General features: G+C 41.6%; 3 protein-coding genes and 1 long non-coding RNA gene across 9 annotated transcripts; 2 read left to right on the top strand and 2 right to left on the bottom strand.

Annotated features, from left to right (window-relative positions):
• The first annotated feature begins 570 nt into the window (after positions 1-570).
• Positions 571-6,113, top strand: tardbpa (TAR DNA binding protein a). Of its 6 annotated transcripts, none has more exons than XR_008338840.1 (7): positions 575-1,331; positions 2,097-2,260; positions 2,638-2,778; positions 3,099-3,296; positions 3,526-3,610; positions 4,422-4,568; positions 5,328-6,113. XR_008338840.1 is itself a non-coding variant. In XM_053425048.1 (6 exons), the coding sequence occupies exons 1-6, from the start codon at positions 1,091-1,093 to the stop codon at positions 4,514-4,516; spliced, it is 960 nt and encodes a 319-aa protein (XP_053281023.1). In that variant the 5' UTR covers positions 574-1,090; the 3' UTR covers positions 4,517-5,256. The 6 variants fall into 6 exon arrangements, 3 of the variants coding, with proteins under 3 accessions (XP_053281021.1, XP_053281022.1, XP_053281023.1); XR_008338839.1 differs by having other exon boundaries at positions 3,526-3,646; XR_008338841.1 differs by having other exon boundaries at positions 576-1,331; positions 3,126-3,296.
• A 3,503-nt stretch (positions 6,114-9,616) lies between these two features.
• Positions 9,617-16,534, bottom strand: pgd (phosphogluconate dehydrogenase). Its single transcript, XM_053425045.1, has 13 exons — positions 16,401-16,534; positions 15,952-16,027; positions 15,292-15,471; positions 15,140-15,205; positions 14,933-15,051; positions 14,739-14,808; positions 14,492-14,626; positions 14,189-14,378; positions 12,879-13,009; positions 12,148-12,281; positions 11,565-11,664; positions 10,307-10,429; positions 9,617-10,102 (listed from the first exon to the last, which is right to left on the bottom strand). Exons 1-13 carry the CDS (start codon positions 16,406-16,408, stop codon positions 9,983-9,985), a joined length of 1,452 nt encoding a protein of 483 aa, XP_053281020.1. The 5' UTR covers positions 16,409-16,534; the 3' UTR covers positions 9,617-9,982.
• LOC128442548 (uncharacterized) lies at positions 13,033-15,472 on the top strand. Its single transcript, XR_008338842.1, has 2 exons — positions 13,033-13,075; positions 13,756-15,472. It is a non-coding gene; the product is annotated as an uncharacterized LOC128442548 (long non-coding RNA).
• A 1,564-nt stretch (positions 16,535-18,098) lies between the features above and the next one.
• LOC128442547 (kinesin-like protein KIF1B) lies at positions 18,099-23,222 on the bottom strand (the record flags this gene model as incomplete). The annotated part of the gene is given in 7 exon segments (XM_053425050.1): positions 18,099-21,490; positions 21,589-21,707; positions 21,884-22,076; positions 22,304-22,456; positions 22,558-22,679; positions 22,795-22,866; positions 22,962-23,222. Coding segments are annotated over 7 exon segments (963 nt in total), but the record flags the coding sequence as incomplete, so codon positions are not given.
• Positions 23,223-23,228: the final 6 nt, after the last annotated feature.

Genomic DNA, 23,228 nt, shown 5'->3' with positions numbered 1-23,228 from the left:
GCTGAGTCATAGAGGGGAATATGTTTGCAAACGGAAAAAAGAAAAGTCCATCTATGGGGAAATGTACCGTGTTAAACCTGCAATAAGGGAATACATATAAAATATAAACAGTAAAACAGTATTGAACATAGAGATATCGAAATTGCACAGATACAACATGTTTATTACAAAGTTATATCAGTTAGGAACCTGAGAGAATAGCGATACTTATGGTGGACAAACATAGATACGTAGATTAAACCTATATAATGAAGAAGAAAACATCTCATGTTGCAGGACTCATGGTTTAAAATGTTGTTTGACACCATTTGTAAGTGCGCACCTTTTGTTTGGGTTTTCAAGATGAATCTTCTCTGTGACAACTCAAAGGGTAAAACCGCAACTTCAAACGTTGCCTGTTGTAAATTATGCAACACGACAAGATAGACAACATTCACCAAAGAGCGTTCAGGCAAGTTCATCAAATCTATAAACAACAACATGTGATATTGACGCAAACTTTGACCTAAAGGGTTTTCAGTTTTATTTCGAACCCCCTACAGTAGTCCACAGTGTGCCCTCCCAACTGGATGATGTCATCTCTACAAGGTGAGAAGCATGTAGAGCGGCCATTTTGTTAGCTAGCTTTGAGGTTACAGAGGTTAGCCTTGGCTCCGACGGTTCGGCGCTAACATTTCGAATAAAGGCGAACGTGTGGATGTTTTTGTTGGGATCCAGTATCCGGCCACACGCTCGTAAACAGGAGGAGGACTTGTGTATTCGTCGAGACGGCGCTGAATCCGATGCTCATTCATTTTTGACGCTAACTTGAGTTTGCTAGCTTGTTAGCTCGGCCAGCTAACGTGTTTGTGCGTAGCGGTTGTGAGTGAAAGAAAACATCCATCTCTGGTGACCGCGGACTGTTACGTGTGGCTGTGGGTGTGTGTCGCACACAGTTTGTCTGTCTGTGTGTGTGTGCTGTGGCTGCTCCGGTATCTCAGCTCACACAGTTAGCAGGTTCACTTGAGCGAGCATCGACGTTTTCAAAACGCGTGCATCATCCCGGTGTTAGCCGCGCTCCATCAGCGGATTCCTGCCGGACGCAGAGATCATGTCGGAGCTGTACATCCGTGTGGCGGAGGAGGAGAACGAGGAGCCGATGGAGATCCCCTCGGAGGACGACGGGACCGTGTTGCTGTCGTCGGTGGCGGCTCAGTTTCCAGGGGCGTGCGGGCTGCGCTACAGGAACCCGGAGTCCCAGTGCATGAGGGGGGTCCGGCTCGTGGAGGGGGTCCTGAATGCACCTGAGAACGACTGGGGGAATCTGGTCTACGTCGTCAATTATCCCAAAGGTGAGATAGATGATGGTGTAAATGATTGTACTTTCAGTTCCAGTGGAGCTGAGCCACCACAAACACTCCAGTGTATTAGGTACAGCAGGACAAGTCCAATATAACGACCGTCCCTACATCCTTATACGATGAATGTTACAAGGGCTAGATGTATTTTTTAAATTTATCATGTTGGAGGCTGACACATGGTGTATATGTCTCTCCTCCACTACATCTGTTCCAACTTGTTTTAGTTCGTCTTTGAGTCCAGCGAGACAAAATGTAACTGCTATAGTGTTTTGATTACTGTTCTAGACAATTTAGTTCAACCCCTTTGTAGAAGCCTCATTCTATTTTCCAACTTGATAGCACCCTATTGAACAAAGCCAGTTCCATGAATAAATAATTTCCTGAGTTTGGTGTGCGATGACCAGATGCTCGTGCAAAGAGCCCTGACCTCCACTCCACACAACATCTTTGGGATGAGCCGGAGAAACAAATATATGCCTCATCAACAAACTTCATTGATTTCTAGATGAATTTGAACATATTCCTGCATCCAGCTTCCACATGTGGTTAGCCCTCTTAGGAGAGTGGAGCTTGTTATGGAGGCATATTATTGAATAAAATACTCCATCATATGGGATCCACATTCTGCTGGTCATTTAGTGTGTGTTGCTGTCCCTCACCAAACCACCAAATGGCCAGGAGCTCATAGACTTTAGGTTTGATCGGAGACATCTGTATTTTACACTAATGTAATTTGTGTCTGTCTGTTCTCCATAGATAACAAAAGGAAGATGGATGAAATAGATGCTGCCTCAGCCGTGAAAGTCAAGAGGGGCTTTCAGAAGACATCAGATCTTATTGTCCTCGGGCTACCATGGAAAACATCAGAACAAGACTTGAAAGATTATTTCACTACTTTCGGGGAGGTCATCATGGTGCAGGTAGTGAAGTCTCACTTGGCAGAAGTGTTTTAAAGGTTCAATGAGTAGAAATAAGTGACCACTAGTAGTGAAGTTGCTTGTTGCAGCTGAATACCCCCACCTCAAGTTTTAAGTTTGTCCCGTCTGAGCTACTAAAACAAACATGATAGCCTCTGTAGAGAGGACTCGCTCCAATTCTAGGGTAAAGAAAACAAATCTTTTTAGAATTTAGGTGTTTACACAATTGTAAAACCAAATTACTAGAATTATTTTTATTCAATTTCTGCCAAAGGTCCCTTTCACCTTAATGTTACGCACTGAACCTTTAAGAATATGTCTTTACATCTTTGGTTGGTGTGAATTGGTAACACACTGACATTCCTCTGTGTTCTCTGCAGGTGAAGAGAGATGCAAAAACTGGCAACTCAAAAGGATTTGGATTTGTCCGATTCACTGAATACGAGACACAGACCAAAGTCATTGCTCAGAGACATATGATTGATGGAAGGTGGTGTGATTGCAAACTTCCTAACTCAAGGGTAAGTTAACCAGAGTTTCCGTAGCACAGAATAATCGTTAATAACTGTATATCATAGAACAATTTCTTTAGATCAAGGGTTAGTTAAGACTGGTCATGTGGAATTATGTAGTAAAAATTGTTAAGCCTTACATAGTGAAGTTAATTATTTTTGTTGATTATATATGTTTTATTGAGATTCAAATGCATCAACTTTAATAATAGTTCAGTTTTTGTATCTTCCTCCTAATTTGACAAACATTTAATCATGCTTAATGATCGTGACAAATATTTGAAAAATATGATTGAATTCATCGGCAGCATGATTTAAAACGGATGTAGAATTTTCCTTTTGACTGTCCCTCTCAGGCGTGTCCTGATGAGCCGATGAGAAGCCGTAAAATCTTTGTTGGCCGCTGCACAGAGGACATGTCCACTGATGAACTGAGGCAGTACTTCATGCAGTATGGTGAAGTCACTGATGTCTTCATCCCCAAACCTTTCCGGGCTTTTGCATTTGTCACATTTGCTGACGACCAGGTGAGATCCATCATAGATGGCAGATGGAGATTATTAGTAGATATCATAATCACAAGATGATTTTGTTATTATATTATAGTCATAAGCTGCGAGGAAGTAGTGAATATGAAGGTAACATTAGGATAACGTGTTAACAGCATCAGATACAGTTTGATGTGTATAATAAAATGCATGTGATATCAGTGCCATAATGACAGCAGTAGTAATCGACTCTTCATTTATTTTCCAGGTCGCCCAAGCCCTGTGTGGCGAGGACTTGATCATCAAGGGCATCAGCGTGCACATCTCTAATGCTGAGCCCAAACACAACAACAGTAGGCAAATGATGGATCGTGGGCGGTTTGGGGCTGGTGGGTTCAGTCAGGGCTATGGCAGTAATCGTGGTGGGCTAGGCAGCGGTAGCAGTGGGGTTAACTTTGGGGCTCTCGGTCTTAACCCTGCAATGGTGGCCGCTGCTCAGGCAGCTCTACAGAGCAGTTGGGGAATGATGGGCATGCTGGCTAACCAGCAGGGTCTGACCACAACGGCAGGCACACCCACTACAACCCGAGACCAGACCTATAGCTCTGCCAGCACCAGTTACAGCAGCCCCAGCTCGGCTAGCCTCGGCTGGGCTGCAGGAACTAACCCCGCCTCCAACAGCGGCTTCAGCTCTGGCTTTGGCACGTCTATGGACTCTAAGTCTTCTAGTTGGGGAATGTAGATAGCTTCTAGTTGGGTTTTTGTTGCTATTAGACTAATCTGGTAAGTATACCCATGGGGGGGGGGGGGGGGGGGCTGCTTCTTCTATCTTTTTTTCTAGTTATTTAAAATTACACTGCCTTTTTACTTTGGTAAAGAGAAGATTTGCATGTGACTTATGTTGTCGTGAACTGAATGGGAGAACATTTTAGTTTGTTAGATGAAACTGCCACACCACCTTTGTTGTTTTCGAGAAAGTGTTCCGCAGAGATGATGTGCATGCAAGATAAATATTTAAACATGCACGAGTATTTTAAGTGCTCCTCAGCCCCTTGTAAAATGGGCTTGATATGATTCTATGTGTGTAAGCAGTTGATTGCATATTTTTGTTTGTATTTTGTTTGACGTCTTTTGGAAACGCCTTCATGAAAATCTCTTCTGCAGTTCACCAACTCTTTCCCAATTTCCCGGGAGGAGGCGCCTCATTGGCAGCAATGTTCGACAGATCTCAGTATCAGTTCCCCTCCTCCAATGTGTAAATGCTTTGTCATCAAAGAACACAGCTTCACCCTGCATATACTGTATTAGACGGTGGGTGTTCTTTTTCTCCTCTCCCCTTTTTAATGGATATAGAAACCTTGTCTGCACTTGTCGCTTTTCAAGATCAATGAGTGGGATTGGTGTTGGACCGAGTGAGAGAGCGAAAGGAGAGCAAAATGAAAGAGAGCAAGTGTGAGAAGGACTGTTTGTGGATTTTTTTTTCTTTTTTCCTCTAAACAAATGCCTGCGAGACATGAGAAGATCCTGTAGCTTTGTGCGAGTGTGAGAGGAAGGAGCAAGTACGAGTGTGTTCCTAAACTTCATCACAAGGACAGTATTGCATCTTGAGATTCCTATGGTCTGCTGTTATGTCATCGTTTTCTATCAACCATGTTTCTCTAAATCAGATTGAAATGTCAAGTGCAATGATTTTTGTATCCTTTCTCAGCTTTCTCTTCCTGTCTGATTTGAAGTGAATGCTGTGTCTGGTTGTGTGTTTTATTTTCTCCTTGTTAACCACCCTCTGTGTGTGAAATGTGACTTTGTGCCCGTGTGGGTCTGTGTGGGGGGGTGAACTCTGAAAGTGTGTCGGTGTTTGAAAGTGTACTCGGAGGCTGATGTGGTGAATGTTTGACAAGTTCCCACTGAAAGTTTGTGTTTGAAGTGGTTACGAATGCATTTTCTATGTTTTGTGATTCAAAGGGAAGTCTGAAATAAAACTGAATTTGATTAGGTATTATACCCTCTTCACAGTGACTTATTTTTGACTGACATGAATTAAACTGCCGACACTTTAATTCACATGTATAGGGACCTCGGACACGGACAGCGCAGGTTTTCGTTGGAGTCAGTTGTGGAGAAGCTGAAGACATTGGTGGGTGGGCCCGGTGCAAACCATCAATGGAATAGCTGCTCGACTGTCCAACTCCTGAGAAGGATCAGCTTCACCTCACTATCAAGAAACCTCGGACCATCCCTAAATGAAATTCAGTGGACCGTACTCAATTGGGCTGAGGTATTTGTGTATACCTCCAAAAAAAGAAGACGAGGGGTAGGATGAGTAAAAGCTATTCATTCCGTCCTACTCCTGCTAAAGCATGTAATGCCTTATCTGAATTATTTACTTGGACTCTGATGTCTGCTGATGTTTTCGCTCGTTTTTTTAAATATTTTAACATGTCAAAAATAAATTGGATCAAACAGGCAAATGTCTCACCTGCAGTTTGACAGCGATCATGCTTGTTCTTTTCCAAACTTGTGGAACCCAAAGTCTGCCTTAAATCTAACACCATGCATTTCTGTCAGTAAATACTTGATTCTTTGTCCTCCATTAGAAGTGGGTGATGGCTCACTGAAGTGTTAACCTGTAGGTTTGTTTTCAATGTGGTTTAAAAAAAAGAAAAGTCTAGATGAGCCCGAAATAAGTGTTCTTGTTCTTTTTGTTTACCTTGATTGTAAAGTGGTTGAAATGTACGAGCTGACTGATTTCCAAAGGGACTTAAACAACTGACTGAACATGCCAGCAAAAAAACTCACTTTGTATATTGAAAGATTTTAGTATTGCAGTGTAAAATAAAAGTTGAGTTTTTAATCTTCTGTCGTGTCTGAATGTAGATTAATATAAGACCTTATTGTTCAGGTTTCAGTCCGGTGATTTAATTTTGTTTTGGTCCTGCACTGTTTAGGCTGCTGCTGGCTGGTTACTTGGTGTAGATGTAATGCTTGGCCTGTAGATGGTGCTGTTGTGCCATGTTGGAGTTTGAAGAACAAGAGCAAAATGCTTCAAACACTCCTTTAATGTAGATGTAAACTTGGTTAGAAAAATATTTTGGGAGTGATGTTTTTTTCTGTCCTTACTGATATTTGTTTACACACCAATTTTGGAAAACTAATGATCTAAACGAAGAATTAACAGCTTCTGAATGTGTCCAACATAAAAACTAGCAATGGGTTAAAACAAGATAAAGACAGTTATTAACATATATTTTTATTTTAAGCTGTGTAATGCACATTTATGTTCTCATCAGTTTTATTTCAATCAAAGCTTGATAATGGAAAACTTCTGCAGCCTATCATATCATCAAATCTTATATGCAGCAGTGGAAGGTCAAAGGTAAAAAATCACTAACACAGTCACAGACCTCAGACATTTCACAACTGCTTTAATTGTTTACTGCTTTATTCTCCCACTGTTCACAGGATGAGAGTCTTTCAGAAGAAGTTCTTACAAGAGGCTCTGTCAGCTTTTTACCAAGGTACTGATCCATGAACCCAAACTGTACTTCTGTTGTCTCTGGAAACATTTGATGCCACATCCCGGGCTGCAGTTTCCACGCAAAATACAAACTGATTTAATTTATGTTTTAAAGTTTGCAAGTAAGGGGGCAGTTGTGTTTTTCTAAGATTAGACTGTTTTGATGCTATGCCCTCACCTGATGCGCTGACATTCTTCAGTTGTTATTGACCGTTAGATCATGAATAATATCTGGACGGGAGCATATTACATAGATCAGATGGACCAGTCTTACTCTTATGATGAAGATCAGATTATAATCACTGCTGACTGATTCATAGTCCCTCGGTCAGGAATGTGATTCACTCCATATCAAAGATAGAGCCAGCCAATTCAAGCCCCTCTCTGTGAAACCACACTCAGTCCCGACCATGTGCTCTGCTCAGCTGATCGTTTCCTACGACTGTTTCTTGTAAGAACAGAGGATGTTGCACCTTGTTGAGCCCTATGAGACAAAGTATGATTTGTGAATATGGGCTATACAAATAGTATGTGATTGATTGATTGATTGAAATGGCAAATATACAACTTTAAAGCCTCTGATGATTTTTCATGGGCTGATGAGTTTTTTGTTTATAAAAGAGCTTCCTCACTTTTGGCCTGGGTTGTGTAATGAAGCTCAGCTCCCCGTGGTGAGGAGCTACCAGAACAGGAAACCAGATTATTATCATTTATAAAGACGGTTACAACAGCACTTACTGAATGAACATAAACTGAATCCGAGCTGCAGCAGCAGATGGCAGTTATACAGACGTGGACAAAACCGTTGGTACCCTTCCGTTAAAGAAAGAAAAACCCACAATGGTCACTGAAACAACTTGAAACTGACAAAAGTAATAATAAATACAATTTGATTGAAAATGAACTAATGAAAAACAAGACATTGGTTATGAATTGTGGTTCAACAGAATCATTTAAAAAACAAACTAATGAAAATGGCCTGGACAAAAATTATGGTACCCCTAGGAAAGATTGAAAATAATTTGACCATAGGGACATGTTAAGTTAAGGTAAACTAAAAATAATAAAAAATAATAATAAAATCAAGGTTCTGATGTTCGTTGCTCGGTCATTTGTCTCAACGATCTCATGTGTATCAGAAACCCGGGAAGAAAAAGAGTGTTTGCTCTTGTTGAAGCTCTTTGAAAGCATCGTCCTCTTCACTGCCTCATTGCACATCATGGCATTGTCTGCAGAGGTGTCACCCTCCACCTGCTCTGCTCTCACTCTAATGGCCTCCTGTGCTCTAACCCAACCTCCGTTTGGCATCAGGCCCCATTAAAGATATGAGGCTTCTAATGTAGAGAATGTTTTGTTCTCCAGATTAATTGAAAATATCAGAGAAAAAAGACAAAACGCACAAGTTTAATGTTCTTTTTTAAACCAGTGGAATGAATGTTGAGTGGCACTCATTCTGCAGATGACCTCTCTGTTCCCGGAGCGCTCTGTTTACGATGCAGGCCTGTTTGAAGTGTATGTTTGTAGTTTACAGGTTTATTTTACAGCGTTTATCCAGTTTGTTCTGCTGTTTCTCTTCAGGATCAAAGCCATGACATGAGGAGTCATACGTCTTTGAAGAAATCCCAGATGGTTGATGTGAACATCGACATGATAATCAGCACAGCGACATCACAGTGCAGGTGAACTGAGGTGAGGCTTTATTTACTGTTTAACAGCAGGTGGAGTCAACAGCTGCACTGACACACTGTTGTCAAGTATCACAGCCATCAGCACCTTGAGAATCTTTGTTTCTCCAACTAACAGTGAGAACGAGAGAGTAGCAGCATTTCTATTGCATTGAAAACAACGTCCTCTCTTTTCACTGCATTAGATTGACGATGATCGAGACATCGACTGTTTATCCTTCTACTTCCAGACATTTCTCTTCTGATCTCTCTCAAGATTTTGTCCTTGTCGTGTGAGCACACTGTTTGTGTTGCCCTTTGTTTTCATTAGTCAAACATCGTCTGTACCAATATTTTCCAATCTTTTTAGATGGTGGTCCCTTGAAATGAGACATATTTTATTCTAAGTACTTTTCTTGGTACAACACGTTCACAGTTTAACGGTTTAAGTCAAAGGCCCCTGAGGCTGTGTTTAAAATGCATATTTAGTTTCTCATGCCTTATTTGTCTTACAGGATTATCTTACAATATAATTGTAGTAAAATGAACTACATCCTTAAAACCAACATATATTTAAATAAATGTGTCTCTGGCACTGTGTTAAGAAATTCACTGAAGTTCTAATCTCCACACTATCCACTATATCCACACTCGTGTTGAATAAGTGATCATGTTGTTGTGTCTACATTCATGTGCTAAGAGTTACGGCGCCCCCCTCTGGACATCTAATATAAAGGCATCATGTAATGAGTGAACTAATTTAATACAAGACATTTCTCTGCGGGGCCAATATGTTTAGTTGTTTTGAATTTTCCAGTAGTCTGATCAATAACTGAACATTGACACATTCAGTGCAGGACTGTAGTATCAGGCAACATTAGCTCTAGCTCTGTTCCTAATAAACTGAATGCTTAGTGTACGTACACTCCTGTTTATTATGCTGTATGTATAAATATTTTAAAGCTTAAATGACTGAAAATAGTTTTTTAAGATGATGAAGCCTGAGTGGCAGTAAGGACCTTCTGTTTTGTATTACATTTTCATGTAAATAGTCACTGTGCTCGACATCAGTCTGACAGTGACAGGTCTTTTGAACTGAGTGGCCTGTTTATACATCAGGCAGCTTATGTCACTTGTTGCCACATCCCAATCCTGTTTACAGAAGCCAGAGAGTAAGGAGCTAATAATAAAGGGATTGAAATCTTTATTTAGCCTAATACAGTACAGTGCAACGGTTCACCTTAATCCACGGTGAACCCTGGGCCCAACATGACAATATGCTGAACATCAGCCTCAGAGTCAGCATAAGGTTCCCCCCCCCCTAGTGACAGAGTTTACAACACACAGACCGATGATTTCTTCTCTTCATAAATAAAACTGCAACATGTCGTTGAGGGAGTAGAAAGTTGGATGAAGTTGATAGTTGGGTGATGAGGTCTTGAATACTCAGGCATGGTTTTTATAAAATGGAAGGTTGGAATGTGTAACATGTCGTCTTCTCCCACAGGTCATCTTCTCTGTGTTTTTGAGTGATGGGAGTGGGGTCCTTAAGCATTGTAGGAGGAAGAGGAGACGTTTCCACCGTGACCCGTCCAGTTAGTGTGGATGAAACTGCCGGGTTTTGAGAGCAGCTCATAGGTGTGAGCTCCAAAGTAATCCCTCTGGGCCTAAAGGAAAAAAAAACATGTAAACAATCTCTGATAAACATATCAAAATGACTCTGAGATATAAGGAAACAAACAGATTACACTGTCAGGGTCCTAAATCCCCACGCAAACACAAACACACAAGCTACACGTGGTGTTCTAATCTGATGGAGCTCCACACTTGGCCATATGGTCAGTGCACCTCAGCTCCAACTGTCGTCTCACCTGGAGGAGGTTTGCTGGCAGCATCTCATGTCTGTAGCCGTCATAGAAGGACAGAGCGGTGGTGAAGCAGGGCATGGGGATACCGTGCTGGACCCCAGTGCTGACCGTTCTGCGCCACGACTCCTACACAACATGATAACAACAGCTGTAAACACTTTCATTATCAATGAAAAAATGATTTAAAGAATGATTTAAAAATGGACTCCCTTTGCATGGTCAAAATCTTTTAAAATCAGTTTTCATAGAACGATGTCACAACTTGTAAAATGTCCTTTTTTATTTTCCATAGTTAATTTTAGCCACGGATTCCTATACGTTTATGCTCTGTTTTTACTCTGTATCATGTTTTAACTTTATTCTGCACATCTTGAGTAGAACTCTCTGGGGTTACTGAAAAGAGATATTGTATCTCAGTGGGACCTTCCAGGGAAGATAAAGTTAAAATTAGGGCGGGGGAATATATGACTTCAAATCAATATCACAAATACTTTAAACCTTTTACTCGATTTCATAATATGCGGGAAGAACTTCTCTCCTGCGTTTGTTTCCTCGTCCCTGTCACGCTTCAAAACAAACTGACGATCACATTGTTTTAATTATTTTTTGATGATGTCGGATCATGAATACGGATCTTGCCGGTCACCTGGACTACGTTCACACTGCAAGCCTTAATGCTCAATTCTGATATTTTTCATGTGGCCGTTCCCATTATCTTTTCAAATGTGGCCAGTATCAGACCCTAATGTGAACTGGTCATGGCCCGAGCACAACCAGACTTAAGGTATGCGGCCATCTGCCTCGACCGGTTGGGGTGAACAGAGAAAACAGAAGAACAACAAGGCGTCGCATGCAGCACACTGTGTATGGTGATAAACATTGAGGCCACAGATGTGAGTGTTTATGGTTGAATTTGTCTCTTGGTGCTTTAAACACAGACCAATGACACTACAAGCTCCTGAAGTTATCTCTAGATTTTGTTTTTTTCAAGTCGACTGACACTGTCCTCAGGTCCTTTTTTTGTCTCTATATAATAAAGTTGGGATTAAAAGTAAAAATAAATTGATTGTGTCCTTTCCAAAACAATACAATCTAAACTCTCTGACACTGCATTGCACACAGCTGGAAGTTAAGTCACTGGGGGTTATTCTTGCTTCACTCCTTTGTTTACTCAAAGGAGGAAACCGTTTTTTTTCGGTGTGTCTTTGTCAATGTGGCGGTTACTAGGTTGCCTTTTTGTCCATTTCCTCCTTCCTCATACCTGACACTCCTTCACAGCATCTTTGAAGAAGTTGTCCAGCAGCAGATTCTGCAGCTCGGCATCCCTGTCAAACGCCTCTTTGATTTTACCCAGGAAGACACTGGTGGGAAGAGGAGGGAGAGAGAGAAGTGTTAATTTTTATGTTGTGTTAAAAGGTACATCTGTTCAAAATGGATACTCTTTGAAAACCTGTTTCTCACGTATTGTACTTGATTTAGGTTTACCCAATGTCTTTTCAATTTTACACAAAGCAATCCAGTGTCACAACCACGATTTCCTCATTTTTCTCATTTCTTTCATCTACATTCCTCACTCCAGCATTACAACACATCTCAGTGACAAAGAGTTAATTACCTCCTTTATGGCATCTAATGATGAAGACTTAATCCTATTAATCCAAAGTGAATTTGATCAAGAAAAGACAATTCTCCATTTCAGTCTTCTTGCTTTCTCAACAAGTTCTCTCTCACGCTGCCTAACCACAGTTTTCACCACCATTTGTAAGATCCCTGTTGTAATTGGTTTGCACAAGGCAGCAGTTGGGCTGACCACTGATATGAGGACACAATGAGATAAATTGCACCTTCGGATGATGCAGCCTCCTCTCCACATCAGAGCGATCCCACCGTAGTTCAGGGTCCAGCCAAACTCTTTGGCTGCCTGCCGAAGCAGCATGAAGCCCTGTGCGTAGGAAATGATCTTGGAAGCGTAAAGAGCCTGGAGGGAGAAAATAAATCTGTTTGTTCAGATACAGTGAAATTAGGATTATGACATCATTAGTCTGTTAGTAAATTCATATACTTGAGCAAATAAATCTTGCAAGTCTGCACTGTGCTTGTAAGTGCATCGATACCAAGTGCTACATTTTTGCAGAGGGGACTTTTCTACAAACCGGACGAACTTCAATATCAGTGTTTCTGCAAAATACCCGCCTCCAGTAACCTTGGACAAGCTGACTAAAAGAAAACGTTCTGGTAAAAATACCTAGATTGATGACTTAGTGAAGTAGCATGGGATCATGGGAGTTGTCTTCACTACCTTTGCCAATTAAATTTTACTTCACTTTACTTCAGGTGCAGACCAAGTACAATGATGAGGTCATACATCAAATTACGCAGAATCAGGATCCATTACGAGGGACCAATACAAACAGTGGAAGGAGTGTTTTCCAAGTTTGCTGTGGTGGTACTTCATGATTATAACTATACGCCCACATTGTAGATTAGACTAGAAAGCCCTTTCAGTCCATTATCCTGTCTTTTACCAGAGTTTGTTCTTTTCACTATTCCACGTTCATTATACTGTGTGAAGTACCTTTCTGATGTCTTCCAGGAAGGCCTTCTTGTCGCCGCTGAATTTGACCCCCTTTGGGCCTGAGAGCCTGCTGCTGGCCTCCACTCTCTCATCCTTTAGAGAGGACAGGCATCTGGCAAAGACAGCCTCCCCTGAGACACAGGAGGAGGAGGAGGAGGAGGAGGAGAAGGAGGAGGGAGGCAGAGAGGGACAACAAGGTTAGCTGTCTGCATAACAAAACAGGGAGCGCTCTCATTTCAAGAGTGTGTAAACACTAATTTAGATTTCCTAAAAGATCTCATAACATATTATTAAATAGAAACATGCTGAACTAATCCATTCCGAAGCCACACTGCAGAAACACAATGTTTTAAAACACAATGCTCAAAGATCAGCAGTAATAATTCTGTTGTAAAAGCAAGGCTTGCCCGGTGCCACATTAAAAATGAAAAAGCAGTGCCACCGTCAGTGGGGGGAAATGTGTTGAGTAAGCATGACTTGCTAAAAGTGAGCAGCTTGTGATGCAACTCACTGGAAATCAGAGACAGAGAGAGAGAGAGAGAGGGATAAAGATAAAAATGGGTCCAGTGAACCATCCTGGTGAGGAATGTTATCCCCTGTGAAAGGCACAGATCCCCGTGTGCAGACGGTACCGGGCGCACACACTGCACCACACTGACTCCGATTATGCACAATGAAGCCTCTTGTGGTGCCTATTATCACAAGAGGATCTCCTGCACTGACAGGGATTGACCAAAGTATTTGAAAACATTCAATCTGAACAAGAGTTAATGTTAGTTTTAATGAAAAGTGAGTTCCTGCAACATTTCTACATTCGTAGACTTTTACAGAAAGTCTGTCATCAATCTCGTCTAACTTCTAATTTGCACTCTAACAGTAGTCTGTTTAGAGGGACTCTGCTGAGCTGATGGTAGAGGATTATTAATCTAGCATCCTGACCTCCACGGCTGCTTGTGAAACAGAATGTCATACAGTCAGAGCAAAGAGCAAAGCCAAATCCTCCTTATGTCACCTGAGATGAGCAGACCACTAGAAAAGCTTTCAATCTTCTTAGAGGCACCAGATATCGATCCTGTTCGCTGGAAGAGGCTCACTAAACACGGTATGTGTGTGTTGACTAACAGACAAAACTATATATTAGCCCATCATCTACCCCACTGGCTTTTAGTAATATGAAGCCGAGTTGAAACCCTAGTTTAACAGTGACGTAATACCTTTTTGCCATGTCATCATGACTAACACGGTTTACTGACAGCAGCAGAAGGAAACCAAATACTTCCTTGTCAACAATCTCCTTTTTGTCCTCTTACCGATCAGAGTGACAGGTGTGCCGTATTCCAGGGCGGAAATGGCCGTCCACTTCCCTGTTCCTTTCTGTCCGGCACTGTCGCGGATCTTGGGCAGCAGAGGTGTGCCATCAGTGTCCCTGTATTTGAGGATGTTGGCCGTGATCTCGATCAGGAAGGAGTCCAACTCCGTCTTGTTCCAGCTGGTGAAAGCCTGAGACCGTGTGAACAAATTATGGAATCAACTCCACCATTTTTTATTTAACAATTGATTTTAGACAGCTGATGCATTGTGAAGGTTACATCGTTAAGCGATAACAAACTCACCTCTGCCATCTCATCATGGTTCATACCCAGAACATCCTTCATCAGATGATAGGCCTCACAAATCAGCTGCATGTCCCCGTACTCGATGCCGTTATGGACCATTTTCACAAAATGACCTGCACCGTCATCTCCAACCTGCAGAAGCAAGCCGGTCAGAATTGTTTTTGCGAGGCGACACCATGGTAATAGCTACTCAACATTCTTACAACTCTAGTCAGTAACAAGCATTATGCATATTTCCACTCACCCAGTCACAACAAGGCTCCCCTGTTCCAACCTTGGCAGCGATGCTCTGGAAGATGTCTTTTATGTGTGGCCTTAAAACAAAAGCAGAAGTTAGTGTTAAAATTGATTAACCTACAACCAGAAATGGCTGAATAATGGATGTTTTGTCATGTTCAATATGTTTTAAACTGTAAGACAGAGTTTATGAAGACTGACCAGGCCTCTTTGTGTCCTCCTGGCATGAGGGAGGGTCCATAACGTGCCCCTTCCTCTCCACCACTGACTCCACTACCGACAAACAGCAAGTCCTTCTCTTTCAGACTCTTACACCGCCGCTGTATGACAGAGAGAAACAAGTAATGTGAGCATATCTTCTGTTAGCTATCAACATTTTCTGCAATGCAGTGATCGACATCTGCTTACTGTAGTGTCCGTGTATTCAGAGTTGCCACCGTCGATGATGATATCACCTGCCTCCAGGAGAGGAACCTGAAGTTGATCAAATGTAGCTTAAAGTAAATAATTTTAACTCAGCATGACGAAAATATACAAACAACTTTACACAAACTACTGACCAGTTTGTCGATAAAGTCATCAACAGCCTGTCCTGCCTTGACCAGCATGATGATCCTCCTGGGCTTCTTCAGCTTGGACACCATGTCCTCCAGAGACTCGGCTCCGATCACCTTGGAGCCTTTGGCCTCGTTCTTCAGGAAGTCGTGCACCTTGGACACGGTTCGGTTGTAGGCGCAGACCTGTATGAGAGGTTTGGAGATGAATACCGAGTGAAATAATAGCAGAGAGTGGAATAAGCCTGACTGGCAGGGGTTGTGGGAATAAACCATTATGGAAAAAGTACTAAAATCCTTTAATTGTTATTACTAATGCGCCACCATATATAGGTCCTACCAATTTATATAACATTGTACTGATCAATCTGAGAGGTTGTGAGCTAATAAATGAAAAAACAAGAAGTAAAAATAAACAACCATTTCACTTAAATTCTTGGACTTTGCAATAGAACTGAGAATATTTGGATAATTTGACTTTAACCAGCAAAGTATCTAGTTACTTCATACAACTGTCCAATAGATGCAGTGGACTAAAAACTACAGAACTTCCCTCGGACATGTACTTCAAGCAGATGTGGCATGAAATGGAAATTCTTCAGCAAAGTACATCTGTGCTGGAGTAACATGAGTGTAGTAACTGTAATAAACACGTCCTCATCTTACCACAAAGCCGTGATCGTTCATGTTCATGATGAGGTTCTGGCCCATGACAGCCAGACCGATCAGTGCGATGTCAGCTCTGGGGAAACAAGAGACATGAAAAGCAGGTTCACTGACAGGCTGTGATGAGCATCAGGTCTCTGACTATCGACTGAACAACTCTCCTCAGGTTAGGAAACCATAGAAACTCATACTAATGTTTATATTTAGTATATTTTTACAGCGAGGAAAAGAAAACTGCTCCTCATTAAAAGGTCACGTTACATTCTGTCACATTCATTTCTACTGAGCACTGAAGCTGCTCGGCTAGCTAACAAGCTAACGACTCCCTCCAGAGGAAGACTACTCGGTAAAATTAAATAAAGACAATAAACTCCGCGGTTATTGAAGCCAGGAGATGAGCTCCAGCCCCGGCAGCTCCCCCCCAGCGGAGAGAAACACGCAGTCCTTACTCAGCCATGTTGCTCTGCGGGTGAAGTCTCCGTGAAGTTCGTCAAAGTGTCCGAATGACAGTGGAGCTCACGCGCTGATCCGCTTCAGATGCTCACTTCCTACTTCTCTAACGGGGGCGAGGACACAGGCAGACACGCCCACCGGGGAGGATCCACCAATCACATGACGTTCTCTCAAGTGAAGCGATGCTTGGCGCAAGTCGTGATTGGCCAAAAAACCTGAGCAGAGGTCTCTGTCCTCCCATTGGTCGCCTCGGCTGTCACTCGTAATACATAGGCGCACACCCACATTTGAACAGTAGCTATTTCAGAACTTTAATAATCGATACGTTTGATAAAGGTGTTATCAGCAAAGTGTATTTACTCTAGTTCTGTACTCTAGCATGATTCTGAGCTACCTATTCTTTCTGTACTTCATTTATGCTGCTCTGTGCAACTACTACAGCGCAATAACAATATGATAGATATATATATATATATAAATATTTGACAATAACAATATATCCACCAGTTACTTTTCAGATCAATATTTTACTTTAAAAATATATGAATAACCAGGGCTGGCGACTACAGCTGTTGTCATTGATCTGCTGATAATTTGGGGTTTTATTGTTAAGTTTATTAAACAACAAAGAATAGTTACCATTAGCAGAAGCCCATCTGATGTCTCTTATGTCTCTAATGATATGTGACAGAGAAGAAGCAGCCAATGCTCTCATCTTAGAGTCTGGGATCAGAATATGTGTTTCACTGAAAACTTACTAAAAGGAGTAATACATATAGATATATTATCTAGTAAATCTAGTAAACAAAATGTTCTGTCAATTGATAAATCAATTACTCAGATCCTTGTATTTCTGAATATTAAACTTTCTTTAATTAAAAAACTTTTTATAGATAATAGTGAAGCCACAATAAATAATTTAAGATTCACCATTGAAATGTTCAATTGTATATCTTAACCAGAATATGTATCAATTAAGACGATTAAGACTTTCTTTTTAAACTGTTTAAATACACAATAGAATTGCACCCAGGGTACTATGATATAGAAAAACGTCCATTCTAATGGTTTAAGATGGATTGAAAGACATGCAGGAATAGTGGACGGCTCAGGTTGTTTCTGCTTTGTGCTGAAAGGTAATACTTAACAGATCTGCTTTTATTTCTATTACCTCAGACAGATCTGAGTAGCTACAGGAAAGACAAACCAGCAGCTAACTTTAACCCCTTATTATTAATATTACAACAAGTATAACATCTAGAATATTCACAAATAATTTGTAGTGCTTATTTCTGCATTGGGAAGTTATTTTAATTGAATAGATGCATTAAAAAGCAAAATACAAAATAATTGATCTTTCCTATTATAGATATTTAATTCATACAGAGTCCCAAATTATGAGATTCTAAGATCAAAAACATTTACTTAATAAATTCAAAAGGATTGCGTGACTTTCTAAATGAAACTGTAGCTTCATCATCAAGCTAAACACCTTTAAAACTAAAAGATTTGATATCGACATTACAATTTACTGTTTACTTGCACATTATAGTTAAGTTTGCTTGTATTTTTATTTTCTCATTGCAAGCAATTGAGACAGAAGTGAGCTTCAGTATCAGGTCGATGTTGATGAACACCTGAAAGCTGGTGAGGCGACGCTGCGCTCAAAGAGGAGAGAGGACCAACAGGCAGCGTTCTGCTAATGCACAGTTTGCACTTTTATTGTTGCCTCATTCACAAAACAGTTCAATGGTGTTAGGTTACCATACACAGAGTTAGGATATCTGCATGACACATCTATGCTATACAGCGAATGGATTATAATTATTACAAATACAGTCAACATATTTACATTTTAATTCAAGCTCCATACAACACAGATATTTACAAAATAAGTATGAAAAATGAAACCGGTCTGACAAATAATGTACAGTGTTGACGTCACTGTTTGTTGGTGTTTGTTTTTTCTCATCTTCTTGTAGTGAACAAAGCCAAAAGGGAACGCAGTTATTTAACTGATATTAATTGTCAGAGGGGAAGATGGAAAAAAATATATATCATGGCTAGTTTTGTTTGAAAGGCATCAACGGAAAATAAAAAGTGTTGAGGTGGAGAAAGACACCAGCACACACGATAGTATACTGTCATTTTAGATGTCACTACAGCTACCTTTGTATTATATTCCCTGATATTAGAAACACATAAAAATGAGATAAAAACCAACTTTTATCTTTGTTAGAATTCAGGCGGCTGGCTAGCGTGAGCAGTGAGTAAATATTCTTCAAATCAAAACTCAGACTTTCACTCAAACCACTTTCTAAGAGGAAGCGCTAATGTAGCTCGGCCCCGCTGACGGGGACGCAGCGAGTTACATCTTAGTTCTCTTTTTTTCTTCTTTTCTTTAAAAGATGGAGAAAAAAGTACATTCAACTCTCTCCCACTTCAGGCTGGAAGAGGCTGCCACAACATCATCCTCTGGTTCATTCTGAGTAAACTAAACCGTGCAGACTCTGTTTGATCAGTTTTTATTCATATGTGCAAAGAGCTGCAAACTAATATGTACATTGCAAACAATAAATACACAATCCCAAAATAATATACCTCTGTGAATGAAAGTGAAAATGTTTGCTCCGACATGTTTTCACCTCGATATGCATCAATAACATTGAGGGTCCGCAGGTTAACGTGAGGTGCGTTGTATACTGATCAGAAAACAGAACGTTTCTGATTATTTATGTGGGTTCTTAAACAGACGTAAAATATTTTCTCAGAAACAGTCTAACAGGATATATTTTTTCTGACCAGCAGGTTGTCTGACCTGACGGCAGTTTTCATTTCTGAGGTGAATGTTTTCAGTCTTTTTACATCAGCTGCATCACCGATAATTCCCCTTAACTTTGTAACAGGCAACAGGTTCCTCTGTTTCAATACATTTGGCCATTTTCCTTTCATATGATACAGACGGCAAACTACCGGTTGGCTGGCCGGAGTTTATCAACGCCCATGTACCCATCACTCTTCTAGCGTTTGTTGAGACAGAGGCACCAAAGATGTCGTAACATGTCATCTGTGCGACGACGTACAGAGCAAATATTTTCATAAAGAATATAAGAAATAAAACCTTTGAGTCAATGTCGTCCCTTTAACATCTCTCCTTTCATTTCTGTCTCGTAAACCCTTTGGAAAGCAGCTATCCAGTGTAGCCTTGATATGTGCTCTTCTCAGTGTTCCTGATACTCTGGTCTCAACACGCGGGATCTGCCCTCGTCTTGCTATAGATACGTGTTAATGTGCAAAATAAGGTTCAACAAACATGATCCTCGGTTAAAAGTTAAGAAATAAATGCCCTCTGTAACATTTCATATAAAACACCGCTATGGAATGGTTAAAAGCATAATAGAAAATATATGTAATAAAAAAAAAAAAAAATGGAATGTCAACCCAGTAGGTTAGATGTGTTAAGAGGTTTCAATTTAAGAACAAAAATAGAAAATCAACATGTGATGAGCTGCGGTGGCTCTGAACAGTAAGTACTTGACCCTACAGAGGATTCAGCCGACACTGGGGTGACAGTGAGGGGAGTCATGGGGTCGACTGGATCGTTATCTGTCCTGCAGGCTGGACGCTCGCAGCTTCCTCCACTAACCACTGTGGTCAAGGCTAAAGCACCGCAACTTCACTCTCCTTCTCACTTCTTCCCACCGCTTCATCCCGTTTTGGTTTTGTCTTCGGCGTCACATATTTGTGAAGGTGAAATAAAAGGTGGAGACTCTCTTGAGGTCTGAGGCTAAACAGTGTAAGAGAAACTGCCTGGAGCTCGAGGAGCTGAGAGGAATGTCCTAAATGAGAGTTAACTACTGTGCTGATCCCAGAACAGACTGTATGTACAAATGATATTCTCTCTTCAGAGCACTGCTCATCTTCCTCCTCCTCTTACTCCTCATCCTCCCCTGGAAAACCCTGTGTTCATTTTAGATGAAATAGCAAGGAAAAGGGACAGGGACTAATATCTTCTCCTGTTTGAACAATCCGTCGTCGTGTTTCCACTGTGGAGATACAAATTCAACTTGAATGCGTGTATTTCTGATGTCGACACAAATGCATGATTGTTAATAAGTAGTCAATGACGAGGGGTGTGTATGTACACAGACTGAGGAGTGGGATCTAAACATCACATGGATGACGGTGGAAATCCGGTGCAGCCCTCATGTTTCACTGAGTACTTGACAGGTTTTCTTCCACATTTAGATTCTGAAGGCTGTTTAGGAGGCAGTACAGGGGAAGCTCGAGGCTAGTTTAGGAAGAGACCTGGTGCAGATCTCATGACGAGGAGGAAAAGAAATCCTCTGAATTCATTAGCAGCAATGGTTCTTAAAAGTAGCCCTGCCTTCAGTAGCAGAGCGTGAACTGATACTTCATTAGGACATATTTCTATATTTTCCCTTCATGGTTTTAATTGAAATCATCTAATATCACTTTTTTGGAGCAAACCTGGTCATCCCCTGAGGACTGCTGCAGTTATCGTGTGGGCATATTAACGAAAAAAAGGAACACAAAATCTAAATTAAAACTCTTCTAGGGAGACAAATAACACTGATAGAGACGATTTGTTTGTTTTTACAGATGATTGGCAAACTGAAAAGTTGTGGCCAGAAAGAGCATTTTTCTGAAGAATCGTGCACACACAAGTAGACTATTACAACATGCTACTAGTTAGGGAGTTGGGGGAATGACAACAAAGCGGAACAGAAATCAGACCCGAACATCCTCATCCAAACCAAAAAACACGGAAAAGCTGAGGAGGAGGTAAAGGGAGGAGAGAAATTGAGAGGAGTTGGCGGAGGGTTGTTGAAGGGAGAGAGGAGGCAAATTCCTCTGCAACTAAAACGTTTGGTCGCATGAAAGGAGACTTAAGCCACAAGTCTACTTACAAGAGAAAACCGTCAAGAATCACAATGATTAATAAGTGTTAACACTTGGTTTGTTCAAAGGCTGTTCAGAAAGAACGGCAGCCGTGGTTTCCTGTGTCCCAGTCGACTCACTTCAGTTCTTTATCAGGCCGCTGCGCCTCCTCGCCAGTTTAGATCTGTGGAAATGACAGGATTTCATGATCAGCAGGTCAGTTCTGAAGGACCTGGATCTGCTTCTTGTTAAGTGCAGTGTGAGAGGAGAGCGTGTGTTTACCTTATCGTCCCTGCTAGCAGAGGATTAAAGGCGTACAGCCAGTCGTTCATGTCTTTCTCGTTGTTGGCCTGCAGCAGGATTCCTCTGTGTTTTGTGCACACAGCAAACGTGTTTGGAGTCTGAGGAAAGAAGGAAAATAAATATATTTGCTATTTCTTAAGGGTTTCTATCAAATAAAGTGCATGAAGAAGCTGTTAAGCTCTTGTTTTTTCACATTTCTGTTAAAGACTTGCACGTTGCTGTGCCGATACACCAGTCAAATGATTTGCTCCCATTAGATTTCTTGAAATTGTACCTTGAGCATGGCCTGCTGGTCCTCACTGTATTCCACCTGTGCTGTTGAGAGGTTGAGGACACCCCGCTCCACCGGGTCTTTGTCGCTGTTGTAGATGAAGACGTAGGGTCGGCGCACAACCACAAAGTGCTTCACCCATGAGTTGGAGCGAGGCTCCATGAAGCTCAGGAATCCCTTCTTGGACACAACAGACCTGGGAACAAAGGAGATCAGTAAAAATAAGATTTGTTTTCGAGCAGAAGAATCAGATCAATCTGATTTGCTTCCAACAGAAATCCTCCATGTTCACCAGTAATTTCTTCCTGTATTAGATGACAGGAAGTCTATGTTTGGGCAGCAAGATTTATCTCATAATGACCCTTAAAATGGCACCACTGCAGACACAAGCTTCAGGTGAAGAACAAAGGTGGCACCACTCACCCTGGCCTCATTTCTTCAATATCAGGCTCCAAGTTGAGGAACTCGTTCTTTCCAGCCCGTGCTAAGTACGAGGACTCCAGTGTGGGAACCATCGGGAAGTTTTCATAGTCTGAGCAGGAGGGACTGGAGGCACGGGAGCTGTTCTCTGGTGTCCTAATGAACAAAATACACCACGTTAACACCTCGCTAACAACCTGCCAATAGCCCTTTTGGATAATTGTAAAAAATATACATCAATCAAATCAAAGTTTTACTTCTGGTCTAAGGAGCCACAGCGGGAGTCAGACAGAGAGGGGCAGGTGGAGGAGGGGGTGAGGGTGGCGCTGCTGAAGCTGGTCACTGACGGATCACGTCCCATTGGTGAGATGTCCGACAGCTGGAGAAGAAATGCACACTATTATTGGAAAGGTTGATGCTCAAATAAAACTGAGCTACACAAATGCAGGTAAAATACTTTTTAAATATTAAAATGTCTTTCTGTGATCTCTCACCTTGCAGTCGCTGATACTGTTCACTACCTGGTTGTATTCACTGTTGTAAGTGTGTGTCAGGAGGCGCAGGCACTGCAACACAACAAACACGAGACAGACGGGCCCGTTGGTTGCTGTGCAGCAAAGAGTAAAATTGTCATAACTCATGATACAGAATCTGTTCTTACCTTGGTGGCCAGCTCCTTCTCACGATCCACCAGGCTCTCAATGTCGGCGGAGTCGTAGCCGCTGCTCTCGCTGGGCGTGATGGCGCTTTCAAAGGTGGTGCTGGAGATCTGCGAGGAGATGGAGGTGGAGGTGGACAGGGTGCCGGAGCTCATGCTAGGGGAGAGCGACTCGCTCAGGGACTTGGTGGTGGGAGTGGTGCCCACTGGAGGAGCCTCTCCCAGCTTCTCCCTCAGGAGGAGCAGGTGACGGGTCTTCTCCACCTGAGT

This window comes from Pleuronectes platessa, chromosome 6 (genome assembly GCF_947347685.1).
Source record: "Pleuronectes platessa chromosome 6, fPlePla1.1, whole genome shotgun sequence".
NCBI classification, from domain to species: Eukaryota; Metazoa; Chordata; class Actinopteri; order Pleuronectiformes; family Pleuronectidae; genus Pleuronectes; species Pleuronectes platessa.
The sequence above is the reverse complement of the archived record's forward strand: the minus strand, read 5'-3'. Positions and strand labels throughout refer to the sequence as shown.